Consider the following 18,832-nt stretch of genomic DNA (forward strand, 5'->3'; position numbering starts at 1 on the left):
CTGACCCGCCAGCTGAAGTTCGGGTCTGCCAGATGTGTCCTTCAGTGTCCTTTCTTCACCAATGACCTCTAGTCCTGCTGGGATAATAAAAAGAAGCAGTTCAGTTTGATATTCAGGATTGAGCACATCATAAAAGAGCAATGTGTTTGACCTTTATGTCTTTTTATGGTTAAGGTGATGATAATGTCACAGGAATGACCCAGCAGAGTTTATGAGCTGCAGAGAGAGGCTTCAGATCACTGTACAGCAAAAGTCAAATGCTGAGAAAACCTCCTTGAGTTTTGTTGATTAGAAAACTGAATGAACATAGGAAACAAGACCTACTGTAAAGAGAGCAGAAACAGCTCAAGCTTAATAACAATTTAAAACTGTTTTAAACAAGGCACTTTATAAAATACTCAAACTTTAAACATGAGCAAAAGTGTCTCACATTTTTAAGGATCTCTTAATAGTGTTTTCTTAATAGTGTGCCCATGGGCCATGGAGTTTCTGGAATATCATGGAGTTAAAAAATTTCCAGTGATTGAAGTTATATTATATTAAATGATCTATTTTAGACTAATTCATGAAATATTAGTGATTTTCTGAAAAATAACATATTACTACAGCCCATCAGTTCAAACTCACCAAAGCCAGACAATCATTTTAAATATTTATTTCACTGCATATCATACTTTAAAGCTGCTTGTTTATGGAAATCGTATAAATTCAGCCTTTTTTCCTTTGTGAAAGTCAGGAATATTGACATTTAGTTTAAAGCAGAAACCATATATTTATATTCAGGTTACAACATCAGAAGTAAAAACTAGATTTATGACTCGTTTTATCTCCCATTCGCTTGCTGAGCATATTATAATTCAGGAATTTTCCAGATATAATGGCAGCTAACGGGAAGTCGCAAATATTATTCTCTAACTATGCTTGGGAAATCATAACATCCTGCCATTGGCAGTCATAAACAAGACATTACCTTTACAGGTGTGAAGATTTCAGTCTATACACTCCAATTGGATGTGATATGATTTCATATCTAACTGAAGGTGCCGTTGTTGGTTTCGCTACATTGGAAACTCCCAGCGGCTCAGACGGCTCATCCAGAATCAGCAGGTCTTTATTTCAGTTTGTTTGAGCAAATCAAAAGTTCAGTCACTGTATCAGCGCAGCTTCTCCTGAGGTTTAATGTTATTTCTTTCTGTACGAATATTACATGCATCGCCTCACAGCCTGAGATGCTTTTCTCTCCGTGTAGCTCCACTATACTCTGCTATTCTTTTCTCAGATTTATAACCAGATGATATCATGGGTCCTAAGAGAGCTCTTTGTTATGACCGATATATCGCCAGAATATATATATTGCACTATGAGTTACTTTTGAAGGTCTGGAGTGAAAATTTGGGTCATATTTTCACCACACAATTTGTAATCTTGCGGAGATCTTCACATTAGATCTGCTTGTGTTATTATGGACATTTGTCATTGTGACAGAATTCAAGTGATTCAAAGTGATTGCAGACAGCAGAAAGCCACTTGAGCCAAAGTGGTCAATTTTTTTTATCTAAAAGTTTCTCTTTTTCATTATATTGTCAGCAGAAACATTTTAAGTCAAAAGAAGAAACAGCAAAAGAAAGCACAGCTTCTCACTAATAAAAACATGCTGACATACACTTACACTGTTTTACATTGATTCTTCTGGAGGTGAAAGATTGACTTGTGACTTGCCATCTTTAAGCAACCCTTGGGATTTCACAGATTCCTTCTGTGAAAGAAGCATGTCTTTAGGAAAAGCTAATTCCCAGGAACATAAATTAGAATTCGGTGTGAACACAATGCAATCTAAAACATGTAGATCTATTGCAAACCTCAGTTAAATTTTATTGAACAGACAATGAGGAATGCTAATCACCTAAACCAAACAATGTATCCACATTTCCCCCTCCACTCTAATATATTTGTGTGAAAGAAAATACAGTTGGATCTACTTTGATTTTTACCTCTAAATGTGTCTAACTATAAATCTGTTTTCAGCTCTTGTCTTCACTCAGTTATTCAATCTTCTGTCTCGCAGGATTCCACCCAACGTCCGGGACATTGTGTACTGCACGGGTGTTTCTCTGATGGATGAGGATGTGTGGGAATTTATCTGGATGAAGTTTCACTCGTCTACAGCCGTCTCTGAGAAGAAGGTTCTTTTGGAGGCCTTGACCTGCAGTGACAACATCTTCCTGCTTAACAGGTCAGTTGAGGATCTTACATCGTTTACAAAGACATGATGGCAAATATCAAGCTTCTGTGGTGACTAAATGAATTAGATGGATAAACCAAACAACTCTTCCAAATGATCTCTGTGCCATTCATTAACCTGAAGATTGATTGCCTCTTTTCATGAGTCTTTATGCCATTGTATTGGCAAGAGGTGCTTGGAGCATGTACAACACTCCTCTCACTTGTTAGTTTACTGTTCCTCATGAGGCATCTGTTTCAATCCTTTTCTTCACATCATGTCACTCACGCTAGCAGAATTTCTCACTCCTCTTATGGGGCAGTAAAGACAATAGCTGCTGTAGGAGCTTTTCCCACAACTATCTATGGCGCTTTAAATCCTCTCCTTACTCAATAGCAGGATGCGAACGGTGACGGATTACACCCTGTCCAGTCCAGACGAGGATCTCACAGCCCACACAAATTCTGAAGCGGTTCTCTCAGGATTCACTGCTGGTTGACTTCTGTATTTATTCTGTTTCATTCGGTTGTTTTATAGATGCACAGAGAGAAAGAAACTTGGTCATATAAAGAGACCCTCTCTGACCCTTCTCTGCAAGCAGATTCCTGTGGGAATCTTCAGCATAGGATTGTGGAGAGGGATTATGTCTTGCTTGAAGGAGAAGACAAATAGATTCGCATTTGGCAACCACACATTTCAGTGCTCTACATCCAGGCATCGTCTTCTTCATATTTAGATACTATTCATCATATTCTAGTCAAGGAGGATCCTTTTCATTTTTTGTATCCTGGTAATTGCCTTCCTTGAAGGTAAAATCAATGATTCTTTCTAGCTCTCAATGATCCATGACTCTGCTGTAATACACAGTATACCTAGAGTATACACCTAGATACAGTATAAGTAAACCATGCTGCTGAAGCAGGAATTCAAAATCTCCTGCAGGAACCACCAGCATTCACCTACAGTAGGTAACCATGTCCTTTAAGTTGACTGTTTCTGGATCAACATTCTCTCAGCTTCTCTCAGCTGGTCAGATTGTAGGATCTGGTTTATATGTTAAGGGTATTAAAATAAGGTTCCCTAATTATGTTTTAAATCTATTTTACACGTTCTCTAGTTGTAGTGGTGGTAGTTATTGACAGTGTTGTAATCAAGACCAGCTAGTTTCCATGAGTCAAGACCAAGGATGAGGCTAAATATAAGTGGACTGAGACCAGAGGAGGGTCAAGTTTAAGTCAAGCTTCAGACCTGAAGAGGGTCAAGTATGAGTCAAAGACTAGACCAAAAGAAGATCACGTCTAAGTCAAGATGGACACCAGAAAAAGGGTCTTGTTTGAGTTTGTGTCAAGCCTTTACAACAAGGTCAAATCTAAGTAAAGTAATACAGCAGAGGAGGAATGGAAGTCAAGATCTATACCAGAAGGATAAAATCTAAAGAAGAAGATTAAATCTAAGTAAACGTCACAACCACAGGAGGGTTGAGTAATGTCCAGTCACAACAGGATTTAAAATAAAGTTTGAGTCTGATTTGCTGGTTAAAGAACTTTCCAACAGAACAGGCTGTAATTAGGAAAATCAGTGGGTGATCAGTGATTCATCAAAGAGACTTGTTTGCATGTCACTGTCACCTCGTGGATGAAAATCTAATATCTAGCATGCTAAATATTTTGGACCGGTCAGCTGATTCAACATCCACATAAGGTCAGATGTGATGACGAGCTCCTGCCAATGAGAGAGCAAGTCATAAGTTGACTGGTTGTTATGTTCACAAGCTCAAAAGTAATGTCTGTGATTTGGGTCAACTCCATGTGCACCTCAATCCATCACAAGACTTAGAGTTTTAGGTATGTTCTTGCTCTGGATTATTGTTGATTAGGATTTTCCATTCTTAACTTTGACTCAGATTTGCCCTGAGATAGCTAGGTTACTAGTAAAAACTCAAAAACCCAAAAACTGGAATTGGAATAGTTATATGTATTTTGACAAGATCATATTACGCAACACTTAAATGCATCTTGGGTGGCAAAATCATGATTGCTTCCTCATGGTAGGAGGATTTAAATGGCTCCAGCTGACAGGATCAATAGCCGTTAGCTCATTCCAAGCTTGTTTAGGTGGTTGATCAGACGAACTGGCAGTCATTGACTTGTTAAATACTATTTGACCTTGATTAGCTTGTTTAAGTCTGCTTGATTATGACTGGAGCTAAACCTAGTAAAGTGGTAGAAAAGGGGTCTCAAGTTGAATTTAAAGACATCTTGTGGTAGACAATCTTGGATTTTAGCTTAAGCCCTGCTTACAATCTGCAATTCCAGCCTTGATTGGGTCATCTCACACAAATTTAGGGAAAAAAAGCATCTCAAAATTCTAAGGTCAGTTGTATGGTCTGTTTGACTTATTCATTGACACCCAATTAATGGCTGTTGTAATCAGATTTTCTCTCCGATGAAATTCTGGCAGCGTCAGAAGGTTGCAGACACTTTCTTGCAGTGTGATTTAGGCTACGACAAGTGTTAAACCAAGAACTTGGGAGCGCTGAACCTGATGAAGTAATCAGTGCAACAAATTCAAATCATCTCAAGTAAATGTCAAAACAGTTTTTTTGTTTGTTTCATTATCAAGGCATGTTATGAGTGAAATTCATGCTATTCAGATTGTTTGCTTTGAGGTGTCATTTCAGAACAGATTAGATTGTTGACATCAGTCTCCAAATGAGTTTGTGTGTCTTGTGTTTAGCACGTCTTGATTGACAATCAGTATGGAATAATGACAGCTAATCGTTATTCCAATAGCTAATACACAGCTAAAGTTTTAGCTAATACACAGCTAAAGATTTAGCTAATAGACAGCTAAATAGACAGCTAAATGACAGATAATCCTGTAAAGGATTATCACATTTAGGGGTAGGATTAAGTGTATGGGTTAAGGGCAAGTCCCTTTTTAAAAATTGTAGGTTTTCACATAGACTACTACTTTCCTCATGTTGTTACTGTCACATGATCTACCAGTATTAGTTTTATCACTTTATTTCAATTCTCAAGTCCTATTCCATTACCCTATGGGATGATAAAGTGTCATTTAAATTCACACCAGAAATTGTTGGTTAATATAGGGTACATTTTTTTTCACGTGCAGTTTTTTCATCTCCTATAAAGAAGGGGACTATTTTGAACATGGCCATAGTCTGCAAATGTTAAACAAAACTGGAAAGCAAAGACCAAGAAAACTCATTTAGCACAATAAAAAACGCCTGAATATTACCAAATGATATTTCACAGGAGCAGACGTTGTGACTTTATGGTGTTGAAGTTGTAGACAAGGCTCCAAAAACACAATTGCTAGCAACAGTATGTCAATTAGAAAATTGCACCTAGTGCTATAATGCATTAGTATGATGTGATAGCCACACTGGTGTGTGAAAAACGTGCAACTATATTTATAACTGTAAAAAAGATGGGTTTTTCCCCCTAAGAGTTTTTTCTGTACTTTTATTTTTATTGAAATAAAGATGTTTAACATCTTTAAACACCATGCACGTAGCACCTTAGGAGTTATAGTTGTGGAGAGAGAATTTGTATGGGTTTTTATACTTAAAATACCTCATATTACCTGTCAGATCTGTTCTAAAGTCTCATATCATCATAACACATTTGAAAGATTTCACAAATGCAGCATTTAGACAACCACTTTTTTCTAGTGTCGAATTAAGAGTTGGAGTTCACTGATTTCAGCCACACTTAAATTTCGCATCATGCACAAGCAAAGTCCCTTGAGTTGTGTGTTTGTGATATTTAATCTTACCTAGAGAAGTGTCACTGTGTTTGGAGCTAAATTGAAAACATGCTTCAATCAGTTTGAATGAAGGATCAGTGTGTTTAGTATTGATTTCTATGACATGAAGTAAATTGTATTCCTCCACCATACAGCTCCTTAATCTATTTTGATGTTGTGTTATAAGGTACCAAACATTTTTTTATGATACTATTGACCTTATTCTTCAATGGGGAAGTGCACTCGTTTTTGCGATTGTTTTAGAACTTTTGATTCAGCTGCCTATAGGAGAAATGACTAGGAATAATCAACCGCAGAAAGCAGTCAAACTGCTTGCTCTATAAACAAGTGTTTGCATGATTATACAGACAAAGCAAAATCATTTAATAAGAAAAGTTCAGTTTGCAACATCAAGCAGCGTAACGAGCTGTTGTTAACGTCTAAAAATGAATGAAAGTGAATGAGACTGAAAGTTCTAATCAGCTGTCATATCTAATCACAATCGCAGTACTGTAACTTGCACATCACCTTGGATTAATTCATAATTCAAATATACAAAATGTTCATAAATACATAAATGAGAGAAACCAGATTTCTCCTGAATACTTTATAAGTCTGCATAAATAACTAATTGTTTTTACCATTCAGTTAAAATCTGTGTAAATGGAAAACCTAGATTTGCTGAGAAAGTACAGAAATGGCATCTAAAATCACATTTAAATGTGTTTACGTTGACAGTTTAATGCTGCTCAGAGGTGGATTTCTGTCGATTATGATTGCATACACAACAATCTTAGATTTAAAAAAAAAAACATAATAGTTTTGTAAAATGTTAAAAAATGTTGAGGAAAAAAACAGTGTTTTCAAAGCACACAATTAAACAAATTTAAATAGTAAACTTAAGCTGCATTTTGGAAGCTCAAATTTGAAAAAAAAAACATAAATTCTTTATAGTAAGTAAGTAATGTATATTAATATAATGCATTTATTGTGTAAGGCCATATACCCAAAGCACTTCACAATCCACTTGGATGATTCAATGGCAGCCACAGGACATCGGCGCCAGTGTGCTCACCACACACCAGCTATTGGTGGAGAGAGACTGTGCTAGAGCCAATTTACTGGATGGGGATGATTGGGAGGCCATGATCGGTAAGGGCTGATGGAGGCCATTTGGCCAGGACACTGGGGTTACACCACTACTCTTTACGAGAAGTGCCATGGGTTATTTAATCATAATTTTTATGATGAAAGAAAGAAAGAAAGAAAGAAAGAAAGAAAGAAAGAAAGAAAGAAAGAAAGAAAGAAAGAAAGAAAGAAAGAAAGAAGTTAAGAATTTATCCATAATGCAAAGGGAAATGTAAGTTATCTGTAATTATTTGCAAATTAATCATTTAAGTGGGAGACTAAAACTAAAAAAATGAAGTCTTGACTCATCAATCATACAGACAATTAATTGAAATGGTTGATTCATTTCATAATTAATCAATTGGCTGTTTTTATGAGTTTTAGGAATTTTTGCCCATATTTATTAACATTTCCAACCTTGACAGGGGGCATTATGTATTTTAAGCAGTGTAAAATATCTGTTAATTAACATGCTGCGTATTTTGAAACTTTAAAAAAAAATGTAATTATATTTTATTCATTTATTTATAGTTGTGTATTGCATTATGGGACCTTGAACACTGCTCTGTTGAATTTCAGCTGTGCAGCTTAAAAAGAATGACGTTTATTGACATTTGATAGTTTGAAGCAATATATTGCATAAGAAATAATATATGGAGAATTTATTATGTAAAATAACTTACGGTTTATTAGCAGGTTTTTGTACTATAATTTACAATAAATTACAAATTATTGAAATTCAAACAATTAAAAATTTTAATAAAAGTCACTTTTTTTCAAACGTTGCAACATAAAAGATATTGAAGGAAAGTTTAGGTCTCACAATAAAATTCAAAAACATAATAAAAAAAATGAAAATAATTTACAGATATTTAATTTAAAGTGAGGAATGTATTTGCTTTATAATAGTTAAATGACATAACATGTTGATGAAGTGCAAATACCGTATTGAAAGCAATCATGATTAATGTAGATTTGTCAATGCAAAGATTGTTTGAGAAACTAATCGTAGATGTTCCAGAAGTGTCAAACAACCAAATGAAAAACCAGGAGAATGTGTTATTTTATAAAGACATAATGCTGAATTGTTCATTTATTTATTTATTTTGAGTTCCTATATTTTTAAAAGCATTTCCAGTCTTTTATTTCCCCTCATAGGCTTCTGCAAACAGTGACATTAAAAGAAATGAAAAAAAGAAAGCTATGTTGACAGTGTCAGACAATTTCACACCTTTACAAAGATACCTGCTGGGATTCAATCACACGAGTCAGGTAACAGAATTTCTGAGTGCCACCATTAGAAAAAGTGATTTGACAATTAACAAAACTCTTTTGAAAGCTTATTCACACTTGTCCACAAAAGAAGCAGAAGATGTCACATTTGCGATCTGTGAAGCTGCCGTCTGCACTCGGATCTGTGGCAATAATCTCCAGGGTGTGCATGATACATTGCTACTCGACGGCACATAAAGTCAAAAGCCGAACTGAACTAAACCACATTGTAGAAATTACCTCGCATGTTCTTGCAAATTGAAAACTTGTGCACCGTGGCAGCGTCTTTATGTGTAACATCTCATTTCCTATTTCTTCCCTTTTCATCTACTTGACATTTCGCACCAATTTGAAGCGAATGGGTCTGTCTGCTTGCAATTTGGGCTTTTCAGGTTAATTACTTTTTGAAGACGCTGACTCACAGTATTGAAGTCATATTTGAATAATTGTGTTTCGCCGGGCCTGTCAGTGGGTGTCTTTTCTGAAAAATGCAGAAGAGTAATGTGTTTTATATCTCTGATGTAGCCAAGCTTAAAAATTGATTGAAAAATTGATTAGAACGGCTTAATTAGAACAGACGCTGTAATGTTCACGTTAATAGACATATTTGTCAAGCGGCAGGCATTAATAAGCTAAGTTTTATATTTAAGCCAAAGTTTTTGAGATGGCAACTAATGAAGTATGTCATTTATTTAAGGGTTTATAGCATGGCGTTATCGAATTCAATATGGCTGGTTGAAATACATTCTTATTACTGGGCTGCACCTGGAAGAGCATCCGCTGCGTAAAACATATGCTGGGTAAGCATGTGGTGACCCCTGATTAATAAAGGGACTAAGCCGAAGTCAAAATTTAGAACCTGCGCATGCGGTTTAATTAGGGGTGCTCTAAATAATCGATTAACTGTTAAGCGAAAGGATGTGTTTGTAACCGATTATTGGTATCGGTTAAATGATTAAAAAAATATTGTTTTATATATTTTTAAAGTTTGGCTGCATAAGGGACCGATCACAGCGAACACGCCTTGCGCTTTTGGAAATGAAAAGCATGTTCGCTGTGATCGGCCCCTAAATGTGCCACAAATATTTGATAACTCTCGGGACAGTAACATGTGCAAACACACTTGTCTACAGACATATTTTGCCAAAGAATCATAATGAAAGATAGATATTTCTGGTCACAGTTTGACACAGATGAGTTGACATAAACCAGCTCTATTAAAGACTTGAAAGTGAAGTGATTACAAAGGTATTGTGTGAAACTTGGAGAAAATTGTTGTGAATTGAGTTGTGAAATATTTAGCAAAAAGGTCTTTTAGGTCTTTTAATTTACTGTATGTTAAAATAATTTGTATTCTTTATTGCAAATGGCAAAGGTGCATTTACACAAAAGGAAACTTTTTAGTTTTTGAAGGAACACATTTAACACTGTTAAGGTACAAAGTATCTTGTCACTGTAGTGATACTTTCATGGATCACATTTGCACCATTGATGAAGGTACAATATTGTATCTGCAGGTTTTAAAACCAAAGGTACGTTTTGGTTTTCCATGGTACAAATCATGTCTTTAAAAGGTACAAACTGCAATGGTACAAATTTGTTTCTTTGTTTTAAGATACAATTCTGTTCCATAAAAAGGTACTGCGCCAGTGACCAGCTTTTATACCTTCTTTGGTACAACATTGTATCATTTTTTTCTGAGAGTGTACAAATTTTTGCAGTCCACATCATGGCCATGATTGTTTTGTTGTTCGCAGGCTCCTGAATCTGTCCCTCACGTCAGACCTGGTGCCGGATCAGGATGTAATTGATGTCATCATACATGTGGCCCGCAATCCACTGGGAAGACATTTAGCATGGAGATATTTCAGAGAGAAGTGGGACATTTTGAACTCCAGGTGAATGTAGCTCTACTCATTCCTGCTCATAAAACCTTCCTTTCAGTCCCTGATATGAATTTTACATCCACACTCTCATAAGATATATATTGGTGAATGTTTCTGGTTGTTAGCGTTTGAAGGACCAGAATGCATCTATTGGTGTTTGTTTACTGTTTGGCTGATTAAAATGTTCTCAGCTGTTTTTAATAAAAGACTTGCGTCTCTCAATTGCAGGTATGGAGAAGCTTTATTTATGAACTCAAAATTAATCAGCGGCGTGACAGAGTTTCTCAATACTGAGGCCGAATTGAATGAGGTGAGTCTGGATTTATACTCTATCCTGAGGCAAATTAACTAAAAACACTAATGAGCTATTGACAAATCTTCATGGGATATTAATAGTTATAGAAAACTTTAGTCAGCAGATTGCTGAAGTTGAGAAAATGAGCAAAAGTACAGTTTGATGACTGCAGAAATGTGACCTGGACTGTTAAGTTGGGTTATTTCCTCGTTGTAACTTCTTAACCTTATTAGAGGAAATGGAACAAATATTCACTTATTCAAATTCATTCAGCTTCAGTCCCAGAGGAAACAGACTGCTGATGCTTCTCACTGCAGCACTTTCTCATCCGGCTGACTTTGCCTTCCACAATTTATCATTCATACAAAGATAATACGAACCCCCTCACTGTTTTCTTAAGCAGCGCATTAGCATACTGTCATTGACAATCAGCTGCTGCCAGAGCACTTCATCCACAGATTCACTATAATCAGCTTCGGGATTTGCATGTTTTTTTTTTTTTTTTTAAGATCTTATGAGCAACCTGCATTTCTGAAATATTAATAATAATAAAAAAGCTTGGTGTAAGCGTATTTAATAATATATACCTCATGACATGATGAACTGTGAACCTTATTCATAACATTAATTTTTTCATTTTAGAATCATAAGAGTCTGTCATGTTTTTGTCAAAATTCTGTGACAACTTGCTTATAATTTCTGTTTATGTTCTCTTACATTTTACATTGCTTACATGCTACATTTTCATTTAAAAAACATTTATTAGAAATCAAAAAGATTTAATCTGCAAATTCCTTGATTACTTTTAAGCCAGGAAGCATCTCCACTGCACCCAGTAGAACTTAAGATTAGAGCTATGAAGTCTATGTTTAAATACATGTTTTATAAATCTAAATGCATTAGCAGATAGAGTGTATTATAATGTTTGGTCATTAAATTAATAGAATTAATTTTAATGTAAGAATGTGAACCAAAACATGCAACACTATTGATATGATCGACATCTTTTAATGCAGAGCTCATTTACATCTCACCCTTTAAAAAAAGTAATGAAAGTGTCATTCATTTTATGAAATTACATAAAATTCATTCTTTAAAATAATGGTACATATCGGTGTGTGTTAATAAAGAGTTAATTTGTAAGAACAGATAACTCTAATTTAAATAATTTTCAAATATCATGTTTTGCATGCTTTGTTTTAAAAGAGTACAGTTATAAAAATTTTGATTTCTGAAAATGTTTTGAAAGATTTTAGGTATCCGTTGTTGCAAATAAGCTCTTCATATAGTATGAATTTATGTGATATGTTTAATTATATACACGCTGTAAAAAATATCTGTAAATTGAGTAGTTAAAATGATTTTTTTTTATTTTGCGATTCGTGTTTTTGTATTTCACGTATTTAGGCGTTTGAATTGCATTATGGGACCTTAAGATTTTATCCAACAACTTTAAACCTTGAAAAATTTTAAAAGTGACTTTTATGAACATTTTTAATAGTTTAAAGTGATATATTGTCTGGGTTGGTGTTTTATATTATGCTGCAAGAACCTGATAATAAGCAGCCAGTACATTCTCTGTTATTTTACAAACTTGCTTCTCTGTATATTATTTCTTATCTTGTCTCAAACTACTTAAATGTCTATAAAAGTCCCTTTGTTAAACTCTGTGGGACATGGTGATGGTTAAAAGCAATATAATACAAGTTGAAAGGAAAATTATACATTTTTAATGTACCTCAAAGAACTATATTTAAGAAAAAAATGTATTTAAGCACTTTCCCAAGTGAACCCAGCGATAGTTTTGCAAGAGAATGGAAATATTATTTCTGCTGAAATTTTTTTTAGAAATTTGTCTTGTATGAAAAAATGATCAAATATAATTCGCCAATACAGAAAAGTTTTGGGAGAAAATAGTAAATGCTTGGAAGAATGTAATAATTTTTAGAGAAATTTCAATTTTCAGCATCAGAAGTTGACAGAGCAGAGGTCAAGGTTCCATAATGCAATTCACAACCGTAAATAAACGGAAAACACAAAATATGAAAACTGCTAATTCATTTTTTACAGTGTAGTTAGTATAAGTCTTCAATGTGAAATACTTAACTGAATCATTGTCTGTTTTCCTGCAGTTTTTAAAGGCTTAAAATGTCTGACATTTATTAAAATTTTTCAACTTAACTATAAAATTCCCACCTGCTGTGAACAAAAATGTTTAGTTTTGCCTTTTATTCTTAACTTAAACAAGAAAAAAATGATTTACAGTATACTGATATATGAACTAAGTAGTCATAGAAACACATTGTTACAAGACTTGCAATATATAACCTTGTCATTCTTTTTACCTTATAATTCTAAGTGGAAAGTGATTTTAATTTTAAGAATGACCTAAAGTGCTCTAAAAATCCCTATGTTTACATTTGAGAGTATTTTAATACTGCACATTTACAATGCATTAAGTATCTCTGTCTTTTTTTGTATACTTGTTCCCTTACATTTTTATTTCCCTCATTAAATAGAAAAACTTTAAAGCTGAATATCTCAAATCTTTCAGAATGCAGACAGCACCTTATAGTTTCAAGGTGGCGATTTTGGAAATAGAGATTTTGATGAGTTTTTTTATGTCTTTAATCTGTGTTATAGGTTTTTTTTTTCACAGACACCCAAATGCCCTTTCTTTCCAGACAATCAACAACACCGATAATTCTGTTTACTTCAATGCATTCCCACACCTCATTATCATAAACATCATTGTTATCTGCTAAATTACACATCAGGCATTTGCATGAAAATGCGTCGTATATTCTGACGCTGTTTATCAGTCAGAGCCGAAGGTGCCACTTACAAACATAAACACACAATCTCTGATACATATGATAATGTTAATGAGAATTGTTTATCTTCTCTTCAGCTGAAAGAGTTCATCCTGACCAGCGGAGGAGAGTCAGCCCCTGCGTTCGCTCGAGCCGTCGAGATCGTTCAAGCCAATGTAAAATGGCACATCCTGTTCCAGGAACAGTTTTACCAATGGCTGCGGAAAGCTCCCGATGGATAGTGCAACATTTAGCATGGAGCGTTCAATTAGCATGGAAACTCATGGCCAGCGGCATAGGGAGATTTAAGCGTTAAAAAAAATACAAATCAAAAAACTATTTCAGACAATGAAAATGAGCTTTAATTTCCCTGCTATTTTTGAAGGCCCTCGCAATCCAGGATGCAAGAAATGACAGATAAAAACCCGAAGGAATCAACATCGGAAATTGCATGGTGGCGTCAGCAGCGACAGATGATTTACATTCAGTTTCCCCCTCGTATTTTGCATGAAAGTCATTTCCTTCTTCCAAGTCATTCTGAAGTTTGACCTTTTTCCGAGTCCTAAGAATATCGAATTTGTTTTGAAGAGCGGACGGCGGTACACAGAGATTGCTCTTTGGTATATATAAAAACACAATTTAGATTAAGCACAACGACGTGACAATCAGTGCTATGATTGGAAGAGGACGAGGAGGACAAAGAAGAGAAACATTCATGTAGCCTTTTCTCTCTCTAAAGCCATAAAGGGGAGCGATGACTGAATTTGATGTCTTGTACAGAATATGACGCATATTGTTTGGTCAAGCGACGCCACTCCACGGGCATCAGAAGGGGGAGTCTTTAAGTCGTGCTTGAACCAGTGATGGTTTCACCCACTGGTGTCCTGGATCATTTGCATTCTCCTGGTGTTACCGTTGGCTCTCCTATTTTGGAGGGTTTGTCCTTGAATATGGTATGTTTGTTTGAGTGGAAAAAATAATCAGTGTGTCGATATTTTCATGTATAATTCATTGATTGACTGGAGGGAGGTCAGTGCAGTCAATGCAGTGCTGAGACGTGCTATCGTTGTGGGGTTCTGAATGGATGCTTGTCATGGAGACCAATTATAAGGTTTCAATTGTTTTATCTCTATCTTTTTTTCTTCTTTTTTTTTACATGAACATGAATGGTTAAGCACATGCATTCCTATTAAAAGTTGTCATCGACTGATTTTCTGCAATTTTGGCTACCTAAGTATATTAAAAATGGCAAAATTGCACAAGAAAATGTCAGATTATATACAAAAAACTAACTCATTTGTACAATATTTACTCAACAGCATTGTATTCAGCCAAAAATAATGCATATGGCCAACTGAATTGGATATGAAACTGGCCAATTATCATATATATTTGACTCAGGCTTGGGCAAAATTCAGAATTGAAGAACATGGCTGGAAATACAAGTACACAGTGACACAACAGAGGATTTCCAGTAGTCTAACAGCACGTTTGTGATGAAATATCAGTAATTCTTTATCAACTATTCCAATTTATTACCCATTAGAGCTTTTTCTCAAACATAAATTAAATACAATGAAATCTGTGAACAGTTATGTGTCCATATAGACACATGACGAAAGTAGTTTCAAAATATTCTTTTATAGTAAATCTAAAAAGAAACAGGAGATCGCAGGAGAAATGTTGCACCAACTCAAATGAATTAATCAACAATTAATTAATCAACAAATATCAACTAAACCAGATTATATACATACTGAAGAAACTGAGAGACTTATGGTGTGATCTAGTCATGTCAGTTAAATTATATTTACAAATTAAATGTACTTCACAAAGTTGTTAATGTAAGTGGAAAACATTTCTTTAAGCCCTGAGTTTCTGTGTTGTGTCATTGAGAAACATGGTGGAATCGAAAAATGCAAGATCTATCAGGCTCGTCGTGGAAAAAATAAAAATAAATAACTTTGAATGTGACAGGATTGTAATGTAACAATTAATATGTTTTTGTGCAGTTTAGCTTAATGTGGCTTAAATTAAAAACACACCTGATGCAAACTATTTACTCTTTATTTCCCATAAGCGAAGTTAGCAAACCCTGCTGTAATTGATTGTAATTTATTAAAATAAGTTACACCGCTATCTTGTGATACTTGATTTCATAATTATGTTAACTCTTAAGTGCGAACTTTCCAGGAGAACCTAAACATAGTGTTAAATGCAAGGGATTATTAACTGAATAGGAACAGGTGTGCGGAACCAATGAATTGCCATGGTAAGTAACAGTTACGGACAAATGAGAGCAAAGAAGATTTGAACAAAAGCCAAACACAACATTAATATAGTGAATATAAAAAAATGTTAATAAACATAATGAACCATTATTACACTGCTTTCTGGAATGCTTAATTCTGATTGGTTGGTTGCAGCATTCCATGTTGTGTTATTACCCATTAATATCAACAATTAATAACATAATATCATACGGTTATTTAATGGAATTGCTTTTTACTCCATTAGCTAACTGTTTTTTTTTAAGGTGAGTCAAATTGCATATTGCAAAATTTTAGGTCAACTTAACAGTTTCAACTTTCAACTAGGTTTACTATCATTATTTTTAAGTAAAGTCAACTTGTTGCTTTTAAGGCAATTGCTTTAATCGCTCTAAGTTACTAATCACTTTTTACACAGTATAACTGCAGATTTGCTGTTTTGAATTGCTAATGTAGTTATCAATTGTTTTTAAAATTTGAATATTTTCATTAGAGATGCACCGAAACTAAATTTCTCAGCCAATAATAGTTAATTATTAAGATCTGCTGAGACCAGTTATTTGGTGGTTCTGCCTTTTATACATTAAATATTTTTAAGCAATTACATAATTTTAAAGAAATCTGAATAACTAAATTTATTACCAAGCTTTTTTTTAAAGTAACTGATTTCAGTCATAAACAGAAGATGCGCTGCTTAAATTAAACAGATTTTTAACTAATCAATTTGTATTCATTCATGTTTTCAATTGACAAAATACTTTTTTTAGACACATTTTAACTAATCAAGAACAAATATATTGTGGTAAATGTAAAATTTTTGCAGTGCAGACATTGTAGACAGCATTCATTGTTAGACTTTATGTTAAGGTGTCTTTGTTAAATTGTAACAATAGATGTCTCGTCATCTTTGCCACCCAAATGTACACAAGGATTTATTTCTTTTGAAACTTGCTGCATTTTTCCACCATGTTTAGATTGACAGTATATTATCGGCCTTGATAATCATCTGTTTTTAAACCGATTATTGGTCAATATATATCAGTGAATGCTTCATTAAAAGTGCTTTAATACAGTTGCTGTGTTCATTATTGTACACAGTCATTGATTATAGTGTTACCTGCAAGTGAGGCGTAAAAAATTTCTCATGTCAGTTTCTATTGTCATAATTATTATGTGATAAATAACAAGTCATATTTGGTGCTTCTTTTCCTTTAACAAGTGCTTTCTTCAAATAATAATGATAATAAAATATTCAGACTATATCCAATATATTAAACATAGTAATTTACTTCATGTGAAGTATCTATGCAGTAAATGCCTAAAGAAATGAATAATGTGAGGATATGTATATATAATATAATATAAAATAATATAATATAATATAATATAATATAATATAATATAATATAATATAATATAATATAATATAATATAATATAATATAATATAATATACAATTGGACATTCCTCTGTGTGTATATACTGTGTATGTATTAAAAAATGTCCATTACATTTTCAACTCTCTTGCAACATTTATACTGGAAAAAGGGTATTTCAGAAAATGCAGTAAATGAAAGCTCTAAAGTGAATTTCACTCATTTTTAATTCTTTATCCTCTTTGCTACCTCAATTCAAATTCAGGAATTGAATTGGAATTTGCAAGCCATCCTCAGTTCAATTCTGAATGGTGCACAACCCTGGTAAACTTAGTATCTTCTGTCTGCTTGGCGGTGTGGATCTCTGGAGGATTAAAACTGGAACATAGGCCACTTTTCTTTTAGCCGACTAGCAGGGTCTTTAATGAAATCCCCAGACAAGACCTTTTAGTTGGATTCTTTAAAGTTGTGAGTTGCCTGTGTAATATCAGACTGATTCAACATGTCTTTTTTTAATTTCCCTCCTTTCATGTTGTGTTTGACGTAAAGCTCTCTTTTGTTTCTAAATTAGAGATAATATCCTCTGTGTTTTGAGCAGAGCTGCTTAGAGATTTTAATGCTTACAATAAATTCTTTTGTACAGTAATGCATCACTGTCTGCCGTGCCTCTTATTGAGAGCTATACTTCCATCCGCAGCTTTGCTTTGCTGCTTAAATGCTTATCCTATTAGTGCAAATCTCCATCGGTGGAGGCAGACATCAAAGGTTTTGGTTGGTTTTGAGGTTGGTTGGGTTAAGGTCAAACTCTGAAGTGCCACTTTTCAGTGATTTACCTATTTCAAGAGTTTGATTCTGTTAGACTGAATACATGGTTTTATCTTCATTCTTTTTTTTTTCAGCCAGAAGATTGGCTGTCGTCTCTCTGTTCCTCCTTCAGACTTTGTCCAGTCTTCACCTTTTATTTTTATTTTATTTTATTTTATTTTATTTTATTTTATTTTATTTTATTTTATTTTATTTTATTTAAAGATTGTTTCTTTGTTATTATATAATTCTCATTATTTTATTTTACAACAAATCTGTAGTTTTGATTATTTTTCTCAACTACATAAAAAAAATTTTTTCGAAATTCTTACTGATTTAAATGATTGATAAAATGTTGGATATTATAAATCTACTGCAAAGGATAATCAAACTAGTAAAAGAAAATAAAAAAAAACTTTAAAAAAAAGGGTTTTGGGGGAAAACAAGGCCAGTTTCTGTTAAATTTAAAGACAATTTCATAACTTTTTTTTATTCTAAATATTAATAATACTACTACTATTAATAATAATAATAATAATTATAATACAGAAAACTCCTTCATATTTACATGACACATTGGGCTCTGTTTTGAGACATTTCTTAGTGTGTACTTTGATTTAAAAAAGAAATAAAACAAAACCCAAATAACCTTTAAAAAGATAAACTAATTCAGCAAGTTAGAATATTAAATTAACAGAGATAAATTATATGGATTGTGGATAAAGACAATAGATTAATAGAGACCAATTTGGGGGCGGGGGGGTACTTTAGTTGTTCGCTTGTGTGTATTCTGTATAGTGTGCCTTTCTGAGTAAAACTAAATTGTTGAATGGATGAAAAACAAAATGTTAACTAGTGAACATCTTATTTAATGCAAACTAAGGATTTCATTATATGATTTTTGTAGAAAGTCAACACTGTTTGCCTCAACATTACCACCATATTGATGATGTTAGCATCTAATCTAAATGTTTAAGGGATCGCGGATTAATTTAT

The 18,832-nt window shown here is 33.8% G+C and overlaps 1 protein-coding gene across 3 annotated transcripts in view; it reads left to right on the plus strand.

The window, feature by feature from the left end:
- The window catches only part of trhde.1 (thyrotropin releasing hormone degrading enzyme, tandem duplicate 1), a 202,266-nt gene extending 184,584 nt beyond the window's left edge, over nucleotides 1–17,682 (plus strand). For 2 of the 3 annotated variants that reach the window (XM_087248252.1, XM_087248251.1), the window contains exons 17-20: nucleotides 2,066–2,233; nucleotides 10,150–10,290; nucleotides 10,507–10,588; nucleotides 13,485–15,715. In XM_087248252.1, coding sequence (XP_087104378.1) covers nucleotides 2,066–2,233; nucleotides 10,150–10,290; nucleotides 10,507–10,588; nucleotides 13,485–13,628 — 535 coding nt within the window. In that variant the 3' untranslated portion in view covers nucleotides 13,629–15,715. Of the gene's footprint in view, nucleotides 1–2,065; nucleotides 2,234–10,149; nucleotides 10,291–10,506; nucleotides 10,589–13,484 lie in introns of all 3 variants that reach the window. The other variant, XM_087248250.1, reaches the window with a different exon arrangement.
- Nucleotides 17,683–18,832: the final 1,150 nt, after the last annotated feature.

Source organism: Danio rerio, chromosome 4, assembly GCF_052040795.2.
Source record: "Danio rerio strain M-AB ecotype USA chromosome 4, GRCz13ab, whole genome shotgun sequence".
Taxonomy (NCBI): Eukaryota; Metazoa; Chordata; class Actinopteri; order Cypriniformes; family Danionidae; genus Danio; species Danio rerio.